Source organism: Macaca thibetana, chromosome 10 (assembly GCF_024542745.1).
Source record: "Macaca thibetana thibetana isolate TM-01 chromosome 10, ASM2454274v1, whole genome shotgun sequence".
Taxonomy (NCBI): Eukaryota; Metazoa; Chordata; class Mammalia; order Primates; family Cercopithecidae; genus Macaca; species Macaca thibetana.
In genome coordinates, this window is record NC_065587.1 from 36,325,466 (window position 1) to 36,343,051 (window position 17,586).

A 17,586-nucleotide genomic window follows, 5' to 3' on the forward strand; every position below is an offset into this window, starting at 1 on the left:
GAGCCGGCTCTCGCCCCGTCTCCCGGGCCCGCCGCGCTCTCCCAGCGCGGTCTCCATCCCCGTCCCTCCCTCCCGCCGCCTCCCCGCCCTGCCCCCCGCCCCGCCCCCGCCCGCTGCGCGTTTCTCTCCCGCCTCCCGCGTCCGTCTTTGCAGCCCGCGCCTCCCGCATCCCCTCGCGTCCCCGTGGCGCCCGCCCGCGCGCGTCCGCGCCCCGCCCCCTCCCGCGCGGTTCCGCATTGGCGTGCTGCAGGGCGCGGTGCACTGCGCCGCCACCGTCAATAGGTGGACCCCCTCCCGGAGATAAAACCGCCGGCGCCGGCGCCGCCAGTCCCTCTGGCTGAGACCTCGGCTCCGGGTAAGGACGCTCGGCCCCCGGGCCTCCGCCCCCGTCCCCGTCTTCCGAAGAGGGACCCCCGGGGCCGGTCCCGCGGGGCAGAGGGCGGCCGGGCCCGGCACCCACACCCGCCCCCTCGCGCGCCCGGATTCCGGCTCCCGGGGGTCCCCGCGTCGGCCGGGCTGGGCCGGGGGTGGGGGGCGGCGCGGGGCGGCGCGGGGCGGCGGGGCCGGGTCCTGGGCGGCCATCTCCCCGTAGCCATGACCTTGGGGCCGCGGGGACCCTGCGGGCTGGGGGCAGCGTCTTCAGTGCCAGGGGCTGATGGGGGTCGGGCTTCGGGGCGCTGGGCCAGAGGACGCTGAGGGAGGTGGTGAGATCTGGGGGCCCTGGCCTCCCCACCCCCACCCGTGTTCCCACCCCAGGGTGGCTTCTATCCTCTTTGCCTCCCCCAGCCGCCTGTCCCCGAGGAGCAGTGTGGGTTTCTCCACTGACCTCTGTGATGGGACGGGGCTGTGACCCAGGGCCCTGACCGGAGGGGAGGGGGGAGGGAGGGTGCCCCCTATATCCCCACCGGGCCGAGGGCATCTCCAGCTGACACTTGCTGGGCTTGGCTGGACCGGGTCCTCCTTCCTCAGGCTGGAACAGGGACCCCCACCTCCTGGCCACTGTCTGCCCCTGTGAGAGTCTGGGGGGGTGGCACGTAGAGCTATTCTGGGTCCCTAATCTGGGCAGCGCATCTCCGTCGGGGCTCTGGCCCAGCCTGCCGGGCAGGGATGAGGGGAAGATGGCGCCGTCCCTGCCTGAGGAGGGGAGTGGGGAGCAGTGGCCATCTCTCCCCGGTGGCAGCGGGTGGGGGTGGGGCGCCGTGTCCCTGGCCCTGCCGCTGGGGAGGGGAGCGAGCGTGGAGGACAGGGCCCTGGAGCACTGGGCAGGTGACTCATCACCCTGCTTTGCTGGTCACGGACGTACCTAGCCTGGCACTGCGTGGTCCTTCCAAATGGTGGCTAACCCCTTCCCAAGGAGCGGCCCCGCAGGCTCCCAACGCCCAGTTATTTACAGCAGATGGGGCTGCTTGGGCTCAAGTGTGGGGTGGCGGCAGTGTACAGCCTCTACTTGCCCTGGCCAGGCCCAGCTGTGGGTGGGGGCCCTTCCCTCCCCACCAAACATGGGGGCTTGGTTTGTGGGCAGAGATGTGTGCCCAGCCTGTGCCAGGACAGTCTCTGCTGGTCTCTCCCCCCTGGGCTCCCCATCACCTGTCTCCCCCCCACTGCTGGCACCACAGAATCACTGCAGCCCCCCCCTCGCCCCGAGCCAGAGCACCCCGGGTCCCGCCAGCCCCTCACACTCCCAGCAGAATGGGCAAGGAGAAGACCCACATCAACATCGTGGTCATTGGCCATGTGGACTCTGGCAAGTCCACCACCACGGGCCACCTCATCTACAAGTGCGGGGGCATCGACAAAAGGACCATCGAGAAGTTCGAGAAGGAGGCAGCTGAGGTGAGCTCCGGGGGCTCTGGTCTTGGCCCCCTAAGAAGGAACCCCCAACTCCTGTGGTGGCCAGGCTTGGCATCTCCCAGCCCCAGGACATGTGGCTCAGGAGACCTCCAGGGCAGGAGGGACCCCTGCTGTGGGGCACTCAGGCCTCAGAGGGTCCAGTGGGGCAGCCTCTCTTGCGGAGAGCTTGGTGGGGGAGGGGTGGCCATCGAGCTGCCGGACTTGCCCTGTGGTGAGGGAGGTGACCTGGGAGGGTCCACAGAAGGCTCTGGAACTCTGCCACATTGAGCTGGGGCTGGAGGGCCCTACAGCCTTGCCCCCTTCCCCCCAGGGCCAAGGCTGGGGCTGGAGGTGGTGCTGCCCTCACTTGTCCCAGGGCCCTGCCAGGACGCACGCTGCTATTAATAGCTGATTGATGGGCAGCCGGCCCGTCTGCTCCATTTTCTTGTGCTGGGCTGTGGAGGGCTGCTGTCCAGTGCACCCCTGGGGTGGGGGTCCTGGATGAGGCGGCCCTCTGGCTGACCTTTTGAAGCGGTTCCTCTTTGGTGGTTGAGACAGTGGTGGGGAGCGGCCATGAGTCAGGGTCTGCTCTCTGGTCCCCCTCCCTTGCCCAGGGCTCTGGGGAGAAGCCCACTTCTGGGAGGGCCTGTGGGAGCTCTCACCTGGATGATGAAGGTGGAGGCCAGGGCCTGGGGAGGGGGGCACTCGCTGTCCTGGGCTGAGTCTCTGCCCTGGTGAGGTGGGTGCTCTGAGCTGCACCCCTGAGTTTGGGCTGCATCACCCTTTACCTAGCCTCGTCGGGAGAAGGCGGGGTTTCAGAGGGCCGCTGGTTCAGGCCCCAGCTGGGTCCCGTCTGGGTCCCCTCCAGGCTGGGCAGCCTCTTGGAGGGCAAGAGTCCAGTCTGTGCAAGGCCCTGGTGGGGAGCTATGCCCAGCTGGGTAGTGACCATCGCTGTTGCCCTGACTGCAGCCCGTCCCCTCCTGTGGGGGTCTCACTGGCTGAGGCCCCCCAGCTTCCCGTGACCGGCAGAGCGAGGAAGGGGAGGAGAAGCCTCAGGGGGGTGGGGAGGCTGGAGCAGCGGGAAGGAGCGGTGCAGCCAGGGCCTCCTCCTGACCTCATTCCGTTTTCCCTTCTCCTCACCTTAAAATAAAATAACACCGAGGGTTATTTATCTGACAGCCCCAAACACGGTGGTATTATTGGCCTCTGGCTGAGGAAGGGATCTGGGGGCGTCCGCAGCTTCAGATAAAGGGGAGCCCTGGCGGGGGAGGGGTTTATCCCATCTGGCGGCTTCGCTGGGAGAGCGGGCGACTCCCAGGCCCTCGCGCCACCTGCTGGTGGATGTGCGTAGCCGCACCCATTCCGGAGCCGGTGCAGAGGCCGGTCATGGGGGGCAGGGTCTGGGTGTGGGGTCCAGACGGAGGGGCTGGCGTTCCAGGACCCCGGCGGGGAGCAAGCGGGGGCTGGACCCCATCTCCCGCCTCCCGCGGCCACTCTGCTGTGACAAGCAGCTCGCACCGCCAGGGACTCCCCGGGTCCCAGGTCTCGCCCTCACCTGTGACCCTCACCCGTGACCCTCACCTGCTCCAGATGGGGAAGGGATCCTTCAAGTATGCCTGGGTGCTGGACAAGCTGAAGGCGGAGCGTGAGCGCGGCATCACCATCGACATCTCCCTCTGGAAGTTCGAGACCACCAAGTACTACATCACCATCATCGATGCCCCCGGCCACCGTGACTTCATCAAGAACATGATCACAGGCACATCCCAGGTGAGCAGGGCACAGCAGGTGGGGCTGGGGAAGAGGCCGCTGCACCCCTTCAAGGGACACTGGGGGCCCCTGGGATCACTGGGGTGGTGGGGTCTCCTGTGCTTCCTGTGAGGGCAGGGGACCCCTCACCTGGGCCACCCCTCACCCGGTCTGGGTTAGAGCCCCCCCAAGAAGGAATCCAGGGCTCTGGCATCTGACCCAGTGCCTGTGAGGACACCCAGCCAGTGTCAGAGTCCCCAGACAGATGGGGGCAGATGTGGACATGGACACACCTTCATGCACAGAGGGGCTAGAGGCCAGGATGGGGACAGTGAGCAGTGGGCAGAGGTGCCACCAGCCAGGCCTGGACTGTATGACATTTCAGGGCACTCACAGAGATGCACGGGCACCCCAGACACAGCATCCTGCAGACAGCAGGACACGTGCCACCACCTCCAAACTGCTTTGATAACTGTGACCTCAATCTGTCCTCAAGTGAGGAACAGGACCAGAGAGGCTGAGTGACTTGTCCAGGGACACACAGCCCACTGGTGGTGGAGCCAGGGTTGAACCTCGGTCCCTTGACCCATGGCCTGGCGATGAACCCCCCACACTGCCCTTGAAGTGGGGACCCCCATGTCTCCCTCCCCAAGGCCCCAGTGGGCTGCTCAGGCCCCAGCCCACTGCCTGGAGATGCCTGTGTCCCCTGCTGGGCAGGTGGGGTGGGGCTCACTGTGTCCCCCGCTGGGCAGGCGGACTGCGCAGTGCTGATCGTGGCGGCGGGCGTGGGTGAGTTCGAGGCGGGCATCTCCAAGAATGGGCAGACGCGGGAGCATGCCCTGCTGGCCTACACGCTGGGTGTGAAGCAGCTTATCGTGGGCGTGAACAAAATGGACTCCACGGAGCCGGCCTACAGCGAGAAGCGCTATGATGAGATTGTCAAGGAAGTCAGCGCCTACATCAAGAAGATCGGCTACAACCCGGCCACCGTGCCCTTCGTGCCCATCTCCGGCTGGCATGGCGACAACATGCTGGAGCCCTCCCCCAACGTGAGTGGCGGCTAGGGCGAGGCGGGCCACACGGGCTGGCTGGACCCCCTGCCCCAGAGCGAGGCACCGGCAGGTGGCAGGGGGAGGTGGAGGGCCTGTCCCAGGGAAATGCAGGTTCCCCACGAAACCTGCTGGGTTTCCCTAACTGGCTCAAGGCCCGGCGGGGAGCCCCATCCCCCCTCAGCACCAGGCTTTGCTCCTACACTCAGCCTCCCACACGGCTGGCCAGGGCCAGGGCCCATCCCCGATGTCAACACAGCAGGGGACAGCAGTGGCCTCCAGCACGGCCCATGTGCCTGGTCTCCAGAGCCCTGCCATGGGAGTGGTCGGTTTCATCTCTGTCAGGCCATTGTCCTGGCTCTGGAAAACATGCAGGGGCTGTGGGCTGGGCCGTGGGGGCCTCCCCGGTTGCCTCCCCTGGGGTCTTGGAGCAGGGTTTGGCTTTGGGAAGTGTGCATGCTTCTGGGCTGGCTGGGAGGGCTAAGGGTTGGCTCTTGGCCGGTCAATTGGGAGCCCAGCGTGCGAACAGTCTGTGGCCCAGGGACTCTGCCTTGGCTGGAGATGACACGTAGAGACACTTGTAGAACCTGAGACTGTGTTCCAAGGGTTCTCCAAGCCAGAGGAGACACCAGAATGGCTGCCACTGGGCTCTGCCAGCAGTGTAGCTGCCAACAGTGAGGGTACAGGTGTGGAGTCTAGAGACAGCGGGGAGACAGACCAGCAGCACTGAGCCCAGCGCTGAGGTCTGGGGACAGAGCTGAGAGGGGCTCCCCCAGCCCTGCCTCCATCTCATGAGGCTGGGTGTTGTTTACCTGTGATGGCATTTTCCTCACAGGGTATCATGTGGCGAACGCCATTCTCCGCCTCTCCAGGGAGGCCTCCAGCCATCAGGGAACCCACACTCCCCTCTGGCCTGAGCTGCTAGGTGGCCCATGCTTATACAGGCCCTGGGGGGCTGGGGCACAGTGCTGCCGGCTCCCTCCCTTGCTCCCTGTTTGTGGCAGGTGGCCCAGAGGGAGGCTTCGTGGGGTGGGAGTGGGGGCCGCACCAGGAGAAGCTCCAGACAGGGCTGTGCCAAGCTTGGAGGCAGCACGGTGTCCAGGAGCTAGGGTGGGGCGAGGCTCCCCCTCCAGCTCTGTCCCTGGCCTGGCCCTTGTCTAGACTCGGCATCCTCCTAGTCAAGTCACCTGCCCTGCCTAGAGCTGATGGTCAGGGGCCTGGGGCCTTCTGGGACTTGGGGCTGGACTGGGGGTTTGTTCACAGTGTCAGCAACTCCTGAGCAGCCTGGGCTGGGAAGGGTGCTTTACCTCTTTGTCCTCCTCCTTTTAAGAGGGATCTCCTTCCCAGGGTCCCTGTGATGCTGGGGCTATGGGCTGGGGAGGAGCAGGTTGGGGAAATTCCTCATCTTAAAGGGCATGAGGCAAGTTTAGCCTGAACAGCAGGATTCCTGGAGGCACCCTGGGGAGGCCTGAGGGTGGGGAGGCCACCAATGTCTCTGTAATGGACTGATTTTCTCCCTTCGGTCCAGATGCCGTGGTTCAAGGGCTGGAAGGTGGAGCGTAAGGAGGGCAACGCAAGCGGCGTGTCCCTGCTGGAGGCCCTGGACACCATTCTGCCCCCCACGCGCCCCACGGACAAGCCCCTGCGCCTGCCACTGCAGGACGTGTACAAGATCGGCGGTGAGCAAGGGCGCTGTGCTGGAGCTCCTGCCCAGCCAGTTCCGCCTGCCCTAGACCAGGGGTCCCTATGAGGCATCTCAAGACTGGGCTGTCTCCAATCTCTCCCCTTACTATACACTTTCTGGGGAAGAGTCCATCCCACATCCATCCATCCATCCACCCACCTCCTCACCCATCCATCCTCTGTCCGTCCGTCCGTCCGTCCGTCCGTCCATCCATCCATCCATCCATCCATCCATCCACCCACCCACCCACCCATCCATCCACCCATCCATCCATCTCTCTATCCATCCATCCATCTCCCCACCCATCCATCTTTCACTCCATTCATCTATCCATCCATCCATCCATCTACCTCTTCATCCATCCATCCATCCATCCATCCATTGTCCCACCCGTCCATCCTTCTATCAATCTATCCACCCATCTTCCCACCCATCCATCCTTCTCTCTATCAATCCATCCACCCATCTCCCCATCCATCCATCTATCCATCCATCCATCGTCCCACTCATCCATCCTTCTCTCTCTCCATCCATCCATCCACCTCTCCATCCATCCATCCATCTATCCATCCATCCATCCATCCATCCATTGTCCCACCCATCCATCCTTCTATCAATCCATCCATCCATCTTCCCACCCATCCATCCTTCTCTCTATCAATCCATCCACCTATCTCCCCGTCCATCCATCCATCCATCCATCCATCCACCCACCCATCCATCCATCCATCCATCCATCCACTCACCCACTTCCCCACTCATCCATCCTTCTGTTCATCCACTGATCCACCCACCTCCCCATCCATCCATCCTTCTGTCCATCCATCCATCCATCCATCCATCCACCTCCCCACCCATCCATCCTTCTGTCCATCCATCCATCTGTCCATCCATCCATCCACCCATCCACCTCTCCATCCATCCATCCATTATCCCACCCATCCATCCTTCTCTCCATCCATCTGTGCATCCATCCATCCATCCATCCATCCATTGTCCCACACATCCATCCTTCTATCTATCCATCCATCCATCCATCCACTCACCTACCTCCCCACTCATCCATCCTTCTATCCACCCATCCACCCACCTCCCCATCCATCCATCCACCCACCCATCCACCCACCTCCCCACCCATCCATCCTTCTATCCATCCTTCTGTCCATCCACCCATCCACCCACCTCCCCATCCATCCACCCATCCACCCACCTCCCCATCCATCCATCTATCCACCCACCTCCTCACCCATCCATCCATTCATCCATCCATCCATCCATCCATCCATCCATCCATCCATCTTCCCATCCATCCACCTCCCCATCCATCCTTCTATCCATCCATCCATCCATCCATCCATCCATCTCCCCATCTATCCATCCATCCATCCATCCATTCATCCACTCACCCACCTCCCCAGCCATCCATCCTTCTGTCCATCCACCCATCTACCCACCTCCCCATCCATCCATCCATCCACCTACCCACTTCCCCACCCATCCATCGTTCTCTCCATCCATCTATCCATCCATCCATCCACCCACGTCCCCATCCATCCATCCATCCACCAACCCACTTCTCCACCCATCCATCCACTTCCCCATCCATCCTTCTATCCATCCATCCATCCATCCATCCATCCATCCATCCATCCATCTCCCCATCTATCCATCCATCCATCCACCTCCCCATCCATCCATCCATCCATCCATCCACTCATCCACTCACCCACCTCCCCAGCCATCCATCCTTCTGTCCATCCACCCATCTACCCACCACCTCCCCATCCATCCATCCATCCACCTACCCACTTCCCCACCCATCCATCATTCTCTCCATCCATCTATCCATCCATCCATCCATCCACCCACCTCCCCATCCATCCATCCATCCATCCATCCACCAACCCACTTCTCCACCCATCCATCCATCCACCAACCCACTTCTCCACCCATCCATCCTTCTGTCCATCCACCCATCCATCCACCTCTCCATCCATCCATCCATCCATCCACCCACCCATCTCCCCGCCATCCATCCTTCTTTCCATCCATCTATCCATCCATCCTTCCATCTCTCCATCCATCCGTCCATCCACCCACCTCCTCACCCATCCACTTTTCTGTCCATCCACCCATCCATCCATCCATCCATCCATTTCCCTACCCATTCATCCTTCTGTCCATCCACCCATCCATCCATCTACCTCTCCATCCATCCATCCATCCATCTCCCCACCCAGTCATCCTTCTATCATCCATGCATCCATCCATCCATCCATCTCATCCATCAGTCCATCTCTCCATCCATCTATCCATCTATCTCTCCATCCATCCATCCATCCATCCACCCACCCACCTCCCCACCATCCATCCTCTCCATCCATCCATCCATCCACCCACCTCCCCACCCATCCATCCTTCTGTCCATCCATCCACCCATCCATCCATTCCTCCCCATCCATCCATCCATCTCCCTACCCATTCATCCTTCTGTCCATCCATCCATCCACCTATCCATCCATCTATCCATCCATCCATCTCCCCATCTACCCATCCACTTTCCATCCACCCATCTCCCTACTCAGTCATCCTTCTCTCCATCATCCATGCATTCATCCATCCATCTCATCCATCCATCCATCTCTCCATCCATCCATCCACCTCTCCTTCCATCTATCCACCTCCCCACCTCTCCACCCATCCATCCTTCTGTCCATCCACCCATCCACCCATCCATCCCTCCCCATCCATCCATCCATCCATCCATCCATCCATCCATCTCCCTACCCATTCATCCTTCTGTCCATCTCCCCATCCACCTATCCATCCACCCACCTCCCCATCCATCCATCTATTCATCCATCCATCTCCCCATCCACCCATCCACCTCTCTATCCATCCATCAATCCATCCATCTCCCTACCCAGTCGTCCTTCTCTCCATCATCCATGCATTCATCCATCCATCTCATCCATCCATCCATCTCTCCATCCATCCATCCACCTCTCCTTCCATCTATCCACCTCCCCACCTCTCCACCCATCCATCCTTCTGTCCATCCACCCATCCACCCATCCATCCCTCCCCATCCATCCATCCATCCATCCATCCATCCATCCATCTCCCTACCCATTCATCCTTCTGTCCATCTCCCCATCCACCTATCCATCCACCCACCTCCCCATCCATCCATCTATTCATCCATCCATCTCCCCATCCACCCATCCACCTCTCTATCCATCCATCAATCCATCCATCTCCCTACCCAGTCGTCCTTCTCTCCATCATCCATGCATTCATCCATTCATCTCATCCATCCATCCATCCATCTCTCCATCCATCCATCCATCCACTTCCCCATCCATCCATCCACCCATCCACCCACCTCCCCACCATCCATCCATCCATCCATCCATCCACCCACCCATCCATCCTTCCATCTCCCCATCCATCCACCCATCCATCCATCCATCCGTCCATCCATCCATCCATCCATCCATCTCCCCCCTCATCCATCTCCCCACCCATCCTTCTGTCCATCCACCTCCCCATCCATCCATCCTTCCATCTCCCCATCCATCCATCCATCCATCTATCCACACACCCACCCACTTTCCTACCCATCCATCCTTCTTTCCATCCACCCATCCACCTCCCCATCCATCCATCCATCCATCTCCCCCCTCATCCATCTCCCCACCCATCCTCTGTCCATCCACCTCCCCATCCATCCATCCATCTTGCCAAGACAAGAAACCATAAATCTGAGACCCCAGAGAAAGGGCACTGATAGGAGACCCCCAGCCAGGGGGCTGCAGCCAAAGATGTTGCAGGCATCTCTATGTGCACAGTGGGGGCGTCATGCTCACCCCAGCACAGAGCACAGCCCGCAGGCTCAGTGAAGTCTGCTGGAGGCTACAGTGGGCCTCCATCACAGCCCTGGGAGGTGAGGGTGGAGACCTGGTAGCCTGGGGGAGACAAGACCCCCTTGTGGCAGCTGCACAATTGGTGTAAGCAGATCCACGAGAAATGCCAGGGACGCTCAGGTGCCACTGTGCCTGTGCTGCATCCGGCTGAGAGGCCCCTTTAATGATAGAGACCTGCAGCCTCCAAGTGGGGCCCAGAGAGCCCGCAGGGAGCAGGGCTACCAGGCCCCAGGCAGGAGCAGTCCAGTGGTCTGGCCCACACTCACAGGGAGGAGTCCTCAGACAAAGGAGGGGTCCCATAGTGCCCTCTTCGAGGGAAGGTGCTCCCCGGGGGCATGGATGGGACGCCAGGCTCAGACAGCCCCTCTCTGCCCATCCTCCCCCTTCTCTGCCCCTGTGGCTTTTCCTTGGGTTCCTGGGAGCTCTGCTGTTCAGCCTCTTATCTCCCCAGCTGGGTGGGGCGGCCCTCACTTGCCTTGGAATCTCTGGGTCTGCCTTGTCCCTGGCCTCCCCCTGCACTCTGCCCGTGTGGCCCCAACCCCCAGGCCTGTCGGGGGGATCCAGTCCCAGGCTTTGTTGGTTTCCAGGCTCTGTCCCCGAATATCCTGCCCCAGCATCCTCTCGGGCCCTGCCTTCCCCTCACACCCCATCTCCTCTGCAGGCATTGGCACGGTGCCCGTGGGCCGGGTGGAGACAGGCATCCTGCGGCCAGGTATGGTGGTGACCTTTGCACCGGTGAACATCACCACTGAGGTGAAGTCGGTGGAGATGCACCACGAGGCTCTGAGCGAAGCTCTGCCCGGTGACAACGTTGGCTTCAACGTGAAGAACGTGTCAGTGAAGGACATCCGGCGGGGCAACGTGTGTGGGGACAGCAAGTCTGACCCGCCGCAGGAGGCCGCTCAGTTCACCTCCCAGGTTGGGGGCCGCGCTGGGTCCAGGGGGCTGGTGCCTGCTGGGCAGCAGCAGGACTGTCCTGGGTGAGGCTGCTGTTGGCAGGTCACCTGGTGTGGGGAGAAAACAGACCCTCAGGCTAGGCGCGGTGGCTGATGCCTGTAATCCCAGCACTTTGGGAGGCCGAGGTGGGTGGATCATGAGGTCAAGAGATCAAGACCATCCTGGTCAACATGGTGAAACACCATCACTACTAAAAATACAAAAATTAGCCGGGTGTGGTGGCACGCGCCTGTAGTCCCAGCTCTCAGGAAGCTGAGGCAGGAGAATTGCTTGAACCCGGGAGGTGGAGGTTACAGTGAGCCGAGATCGCACCACTGTACTCCAGACTGGGCGACAAAACGAGACTCTGTCTCAAAAGAAAAAAGAAAAGGAAAGAGAAAAGACCTCCATTCCACCAAGGGGCCCACCGAGCATTTAGTGGGGGGATAAATCCGTTCTGGGAGGGGTGCAGGCCCTATGGCTCCCCAGCCTCTGTGCAATCCCGGGTCTGCTGTCCATGCCACACCGCTGGGCTGCCCAGCCTTTAAGGTCCTACATTCGTCCTGGAAAAACACTTTTGTTAACTTACTGCCTGAGACATCTCTGTCATGCTTTTATTCTCTACAGTTTTCATTGCCCCCTCTTTGCTGCCCTCTTCATATTATTATCATCATTATTTTTTTGAGATGGAGTCTCGCTCTGTTGCCCAGGCTGGAGTGCAGTGGCATGATCTTGGCTCACTGCAAGCTCCGCCTCCCGGGTTCAAGTGATTCTCCTGCCTCAGCCTCCCCAGTAGGTAGGATTACAGGAATGCGCCACCACACCCGGCTAATTTTTGTATTATTAGTAGAGACAGAGTTTCGCCATGTTGGTCAGGCTGGTCTTGAACTCCTGACCTCAAGTGATCTGTCCACCTCGGCCTCCCAAAGTGCTGGGATTACAGTAGGCGTGAACCCCTGTGCCCGGTCTCTTCATATGATTTTTAAAAGTGGCTTTATTGAGATACAACTGAAATACAGGAATTGAGGTCCAGTTTTGTCACCCCCCTGCCTTAGTTCCAGCTGGGGTTGGCCGTGTAGGTGCTGCCCCTGCCCCTTCGAAACAATGGATCTCAGTTGTTTATCTTCTGCTTAATGAGGATGTTGAGGTTCAGGTCTGGGGGCTGGGTCCTCCAGTCAGCCCTCGGGGCTGAGGAACCCATAGAGGGGGGGCCCCATGACTGGGCCTCCCAGCCCTGCCCTGGCTCCCTCCTGGTGCCCACCGTGGATGTGCCTTATGGCCACCTGTGGCTCCGCTCCCAGGTCATCATCCTGAACCACCCGGGGCAGATCAGCGCCGGCTACTCCCCGGTCATCGACTGCCACACGGCCCACATCGCCTGCAAGTTTGCGGAGCTGAAGGAGAAGATTGATCGGCGCTCTGGCAAGAAGCTGGAGGACAACCCCAAGTCCCTGAAGTCTGGAGACGCGGCCATTGTGGAGATGGTGCCGGGAAAGCCCATGTGTGTGGAGAGCTTCTCCCAGTACCCGCCTCTTGGTGAGCCGGGGTGGTCCGGGGAGGTGCAGCCCCCAGGCAGTGGCTGACCCAGGCTGAGGGCCGAGGACTGCGGGGATGGGGCGCTGGGTGACAGCAGTGGGCCCCTGTCCTGCGGAGTTTGGCCCAGAGCATGGCAGGAGACCCACGGCCTCCGTGTCACTAGTGCAGGTGACCCTACCTGGAGGACCTGGGGTGGGTCCTGTGTGCAGACGAGGCTCCAGAAGTGAGGAAGGCCCCGCGAGTGAGGAAGGCCCACAGTCATCCAGTGGCAGCATTCGGGCTGCCCCTGCCCCGTGGCCGCCCCTCAGGCCATGGAGCAGCCACCCAGGCAGGGCTCTGGCGAGGCCGGCCGTCCTCACAAGGGCGCGCTCTGCGCTAAGGGTGTTCCGAGGACGTTCCCGACCCGGCTTCGTTCTGTGGTTGCGCCCCCGCCCGGCGAGAGCTCTTGGGGGGGCGGTGGGACGAGTCCTCCGGCCCCGCTCACGCGCCGCCCCCGCCCCCAGGCCGTTTCGCCGTGCGCGACATGAGGCAGACGGTGGCCGTGGGCGTCATCAAGAACGTGGAGAAGAAGAGCGGCGGCGCCGGCAAGGTCACCAAGTCGGCGCAGAAGGCGCAGAAGGCGGGCAAGTGAAGCGCGGGCGCCCGCGGCGCGACCCTCCCCGGCGGCGCCGCGCCCCGAACCCCGGCCCGGCCCCCGCCCCGCCCCCGCCCCCGCGCGCCGCCCCGGCGCCCCGCACCCCCGCCAGGCGCATGTCTGCACCTCCGCTTGCCAGAGGCCCTCGGTCAGCGACTGGATGCTCGCCATCAAGGTCCAGTGGAAGTTCTTCAAGAGGAAAGGCGCCCCCGCCCCAGGCTTCCGCGCCCAGCGCTCGCCACGCTCAGTGCCCGTTTTACCAATAAACTGAGCGACCCCGGAGCCGTGTGCGCCTCCTGCTGGGGGGTCCTGCTGGGGGGGTGGGCCCCTCCCTGCCCCGGTGGCCAGCCCAGCATCTTTTACTCCCTGCCTGGGGACCCCAGGGTGAGCGCTGAGCGCTGGGTGAGGAGTGCCTGGTGCCCCCCAGGCCGTGGCCCAGCACCAAGCTGGCCTGGGTGGCTGTGAGGGGCTTCGCCATGGCTACCCAGCGCAGAGAATGGTCCCTTCAGATCCACAGAATGGGGCTGCGGGTTTCGGGATCTCTGGGGGCCGCATGAGAGTTGAGGGCTTCTCCGCCCAGAGTGACTGTCACACACACTCATTCTTCCTGTGGTCCCGCACTTCTGGTCTCACTCTCCTAAGCTGGTCACCTGTGGCCGGAGTCCGTATCTGCCCATCCTCCTCCTGGGTCCAAGCCTTCTGTACATGGTTGTAGGAACTCCAGCCCCTGAAACCGAAAGACTGGTGACTTCAGTCGTGGGCTGGGGGCTTTGCATCTTCCCTGGGGTCCCTGGTCTCTCTGGGCTAGAACCTGCCCCGACCTCGGCTGGCCAGGGTGGAGGGGTGGGGAGAGGGGAGGGCAGCTCCTTTCCACCCCTCCCTGCTCCGGGAAAGTGGTCCCGGCCCACAGCCAGTCATGCTGCAGCAGGTGAGGGTGGGGTGGAGGGTGGGCAGGTTCCCTGAGGATGCAGAGGAGGGTCGGGTGGAGGATGGGCAGGTTCCCTGAAGATGCAGAGGAGGAGGGTTGGAGTGGAGGGAGGGCAGCCTCCCTGAGGATGCAGGTGAGGTCAGGGTGGAGGGTGGGCAGGCTCCCTGACCCTGTACACGGCACTGAGGTGGGCCTGTCACCCACCCCCAGCTCCCCGCCTGCAGCTGGGTACCTGACTGGGAGGGTTCTCCTGCAGAGCAGGCAGGCTGACCACAAGGCCCCGTAGTGAGTTAGTCTCTTAGGGATGCGGTGACCAATGACTGCAAATGGCGAGGCCTCCTGGGGCCAAAACCAGCCTCACTACTGAAATCAAGGTGTCAACAGGGCTCTGCTCCTCTGGAGGCCCCAGGAGAATTAATTCCCTGCTTCACCCCTTGCCGTGGCGGCCGACAGTCTGTGGCTTGTGGCTGCATCACTCCAGACTCTGCCTCTGCCGTCACACTACTTTCTCCTCCTCTGTGTCAAATCCCCTTCTCACGAGCATGCGAGTGATTGCATTTAGGGACCACCTGGGATAATCCAGGATTACCCCCATCTCAACATCCTTAACCAAATCTGCAAAATCCTTTCCTGCCACGTGCAGTCAGCCACAGATTCCAGGGTTGAGGGCCTGATATCCTTGGGGCATGTTAGACCCACTGGGCTGGGTGAGGACTGAAACGAGGCCAGCCCAGCTGACAGGCAGTGGTGACAGGGGCACTGTCTGGGGGCACCCTTGGAGGGCCTGCTCATGTCTCTCTCCAGTCCCAAAGTGGGGTGGCCTCAAACCCACACGAAAGGGAGGTAGAATGGGAGGAAGAGTGGAGCAATCAGGCAGGGATGTGGTTGGGAGCCTGGGCCCCCAGGTGGGGAGGATTTGAACCCATGAACATCAGATCCACGAGGCCTCTAAGGAGGAGATACAGGACCCAGTCACATCGGGACTTTGGATATATACCAATAATTGTTTAGTGTAAAATATTTGGGGCATATTTACACAGAAATGGTACTCCTTATTTATCTGAAATTCTGATCTGACTGGGTGTCCTGTGTTTTACCTGGTGGCCCTGCCCAAGGACACAGGTGTTCCTGATGGACCCCAGCCCATCCTGGGCCTCTGTGGGGCCACCGCTGATGGGAGGGGCCGAGGGGGACCCTGCAGGGCCTGTCTGGAAGGAAGTTGTCCTTTCACACGTGACCTGGCTAGAACTGGGGCCAAATGGGAGAAATTTGCCAGCCTGAGATGGGACAAAAGTGGAAAACAGCCCCCAGCTGCAGTTGCAGAAAGCCCCCTTGGGTGGTCCCTGAGGTGCTCAGGGGTCCCCTCACCCCCATGTCCCAGTTGCAGTTGCAAACTCTGGATGACTCTGGCAGCCTTGGTCACCCAGGCACTGCTGGTGGGGGGCAAGCCCAGCCTGCCTGCCATGGTCTGTGCTGGGGCCACAGTGCCCCCCTCCAGGTGCGTGTGTTTCTGGGGTGGAGAGGAGCACAGGGAGGACAGAGAGATGGGAGCACTCCCTGTTCCCACTGGGGTCCTCAGCAGATGAGAGTCCTGGCCGTGGTAGCCTGGAGGGTGGGTCTCCAGGGAGGGTCTCTGACCTCGGCTCCCCTTCTGGGGTAATGAAGGCAGGCCCAAGTCCTTGGGTCTGATGCCTGGCAGGGCTCCGGGCCTTGCTGCGCCCCGCATGCTCGGGTGGGGGGCTGTGGGGTGGGGACCGGCAGTGGCTGGAGGAGGCCGGAATCTGGGACTGGGCTCCTGGTGTCCATCGTGGGTGGAGGCAGCACACACGGTGCCAGGATTGCCCTGCTGGATGCTGGGCAGGGGATACCCTGTGTCCAACCCACTGTCAGCTCTGGGGGGTGGAGCAGGGGCTTGGCCAAAGTCCGCCCTGGGGGCCCCAGCCCTCGGTCTCCGGGGAGTTCTGGTGCCACCTACAACAAGGGTAGGAGGAGCTTCGAGAGACCAACGGAAGCAAGCTGTGCTCGCTCATCAGGAAGGGGGGTTGGGGACACGTCAGGCAGAGCTCTGCCTCCAGGCCAGTAATGCTCAAAGCTTTCGTCTTAGGACCCTTGCGTGGTGTTAAAAGTCAGGGAGGTTACATCTGCTGCTGTTTAGTGTGCTGGAAACTAAACGTGAGAATATTTAAGACATGAGAAAGCAGGGGAGTGTCACACCTCTTATGGCCTCTGAAAACTCCACTGTCCAAGCGAAGACGGGAGTGAGAAGCCTTGGCATTACTGTGAAAACAGGTTTTGACCTTGGGGCTTTCTGGAAGGTTCTTGGGAGCCCCAGGGGGCCTGGACCGTGTTTTGTGAACTGAGACTTTAGGCGGCAGAGCAGTGGGGAAGGCGAGGGTTGGGGTCCCAGCTCTGGTAATGGAGCCAGAGATGCCACAGTGCCCCTTCTCCATCGGTGAAAGGGGGTTATATTGCACCTGCCCTGAGGGTCGGGCCAGGATTAAAGGAAGCCACGGCCTCACAGGGCCTCTGCGGCTGCCTCTCCAGCCCCCTGAACAGGGGCTGCACTGGAGGTGTGAGCTCTGGCTGCTCCCTTGGGCCCAGTGGAGGGTGGGATTTTCCCCATAGCAGGTGGATGCAGGGGCGTGGGGAGGGGCAGAGCTCACCGGGGTTGGGGTCAGGGCAGAACGCTCTGTGGGTGTCGGCTTGGGGAGCCTGAGGGCAGCTGGAGGGCGGTGGCAGGGTGAGGGCAGCGGACCACAGCCAGACAGTGCCCTGGAGCTCTGCAAGGTGGGACTGTGCAGCCCGAGGGCCTCAGTGGGGTGTTGATGGATGCTTGCAGCTGGCTGGACACCTGGGCTGCTGTCTGGCTGAAGAGGGCCCCAAGGCCCAGAGAGTGGCTCCGACTGGCGGCCACTGGGACTCAGGGTCAGTCCCGGGGCTGCTGAGGCCCCAGAGCAGGTCCTGAAGTCAGGGAGGGCATGGGTGGGGGAAGGAGCTCCACCCTGCTTGGGTTGGTGAATACTTTTTTTTTTTTTTTTTTGAGACGGAGTCTCATTCTGTCGCCCAGGCTGGAGTGTAGTGGCGCGATCTCGGCTCACTGCAAGTTCCACCTCCTGGGTTCATGCCATTCTCCTGCCTCAGCCTCCCGAGTAGCTGGGACTACAGGCGCCCGCCACTTCACTCGGCTAGTTTTTTTGTATTTTTTAGTAGAGACAGGGTTTCACCGTGTTAGCCAGGATGGTCTCGATCTCCTGACCTTGTGATCCACCCGCCTCGGCCTCCCAAAGTGCTGGGATTACAGGTGGGAGCCACCA

At 61.5% G+C, this 17,586-nt stretch overlaps 2 protein-coding genes across 3 annotated transcripts in view; one reads left to right on the forward strand and one right to left on the reverse strand.

Annotated features, from left to right (window-relative positions):
* Positions 1-17,586, reverse strand: part of PPDPF (pancreatic progenitor cell differentiation and proliferation factor) — a 169,762-nt gene that overhangs the window by 29,026 nt on the left and 123,150 nt on the right. The window lies entirely within an intron of this gene.
* Positions 126-13,623, forward strand: EEF1A2 (eukaryotic translation elongation factor 1 alpha 2). Of its 2 annotated transcripts, none has more exons than XM_050746466.1 (8): positions 126-355; positions 1,689-1,833; positions 3,421-3,600; positions 4,332-4,628; positions 6,157-6,307; positions 10,900-11,156; positions 12,476-12,710; positions 13,214-13,623. In XM_050746466.1, the coding sequence occupies exons 2-8, from the start codon at positions 1,690-1,692 to the stop codon at positions 13,339-13,341; spliced, it is 1,392 nt and encodes a 463-aa protein (XP_050602423.1). In that variant the 5' UTR covers positions 126-355; position 1,689; the 3' UTR covers positions 13,342-13,623. The 2 variants fall into 2 exon arrangements, with proteins under 2 accessions (XP_050602423.1, XP_050602422.1); XM_050746465.1 differs by having other exon boundaries at positions 127-355; positions 1,650-1,833.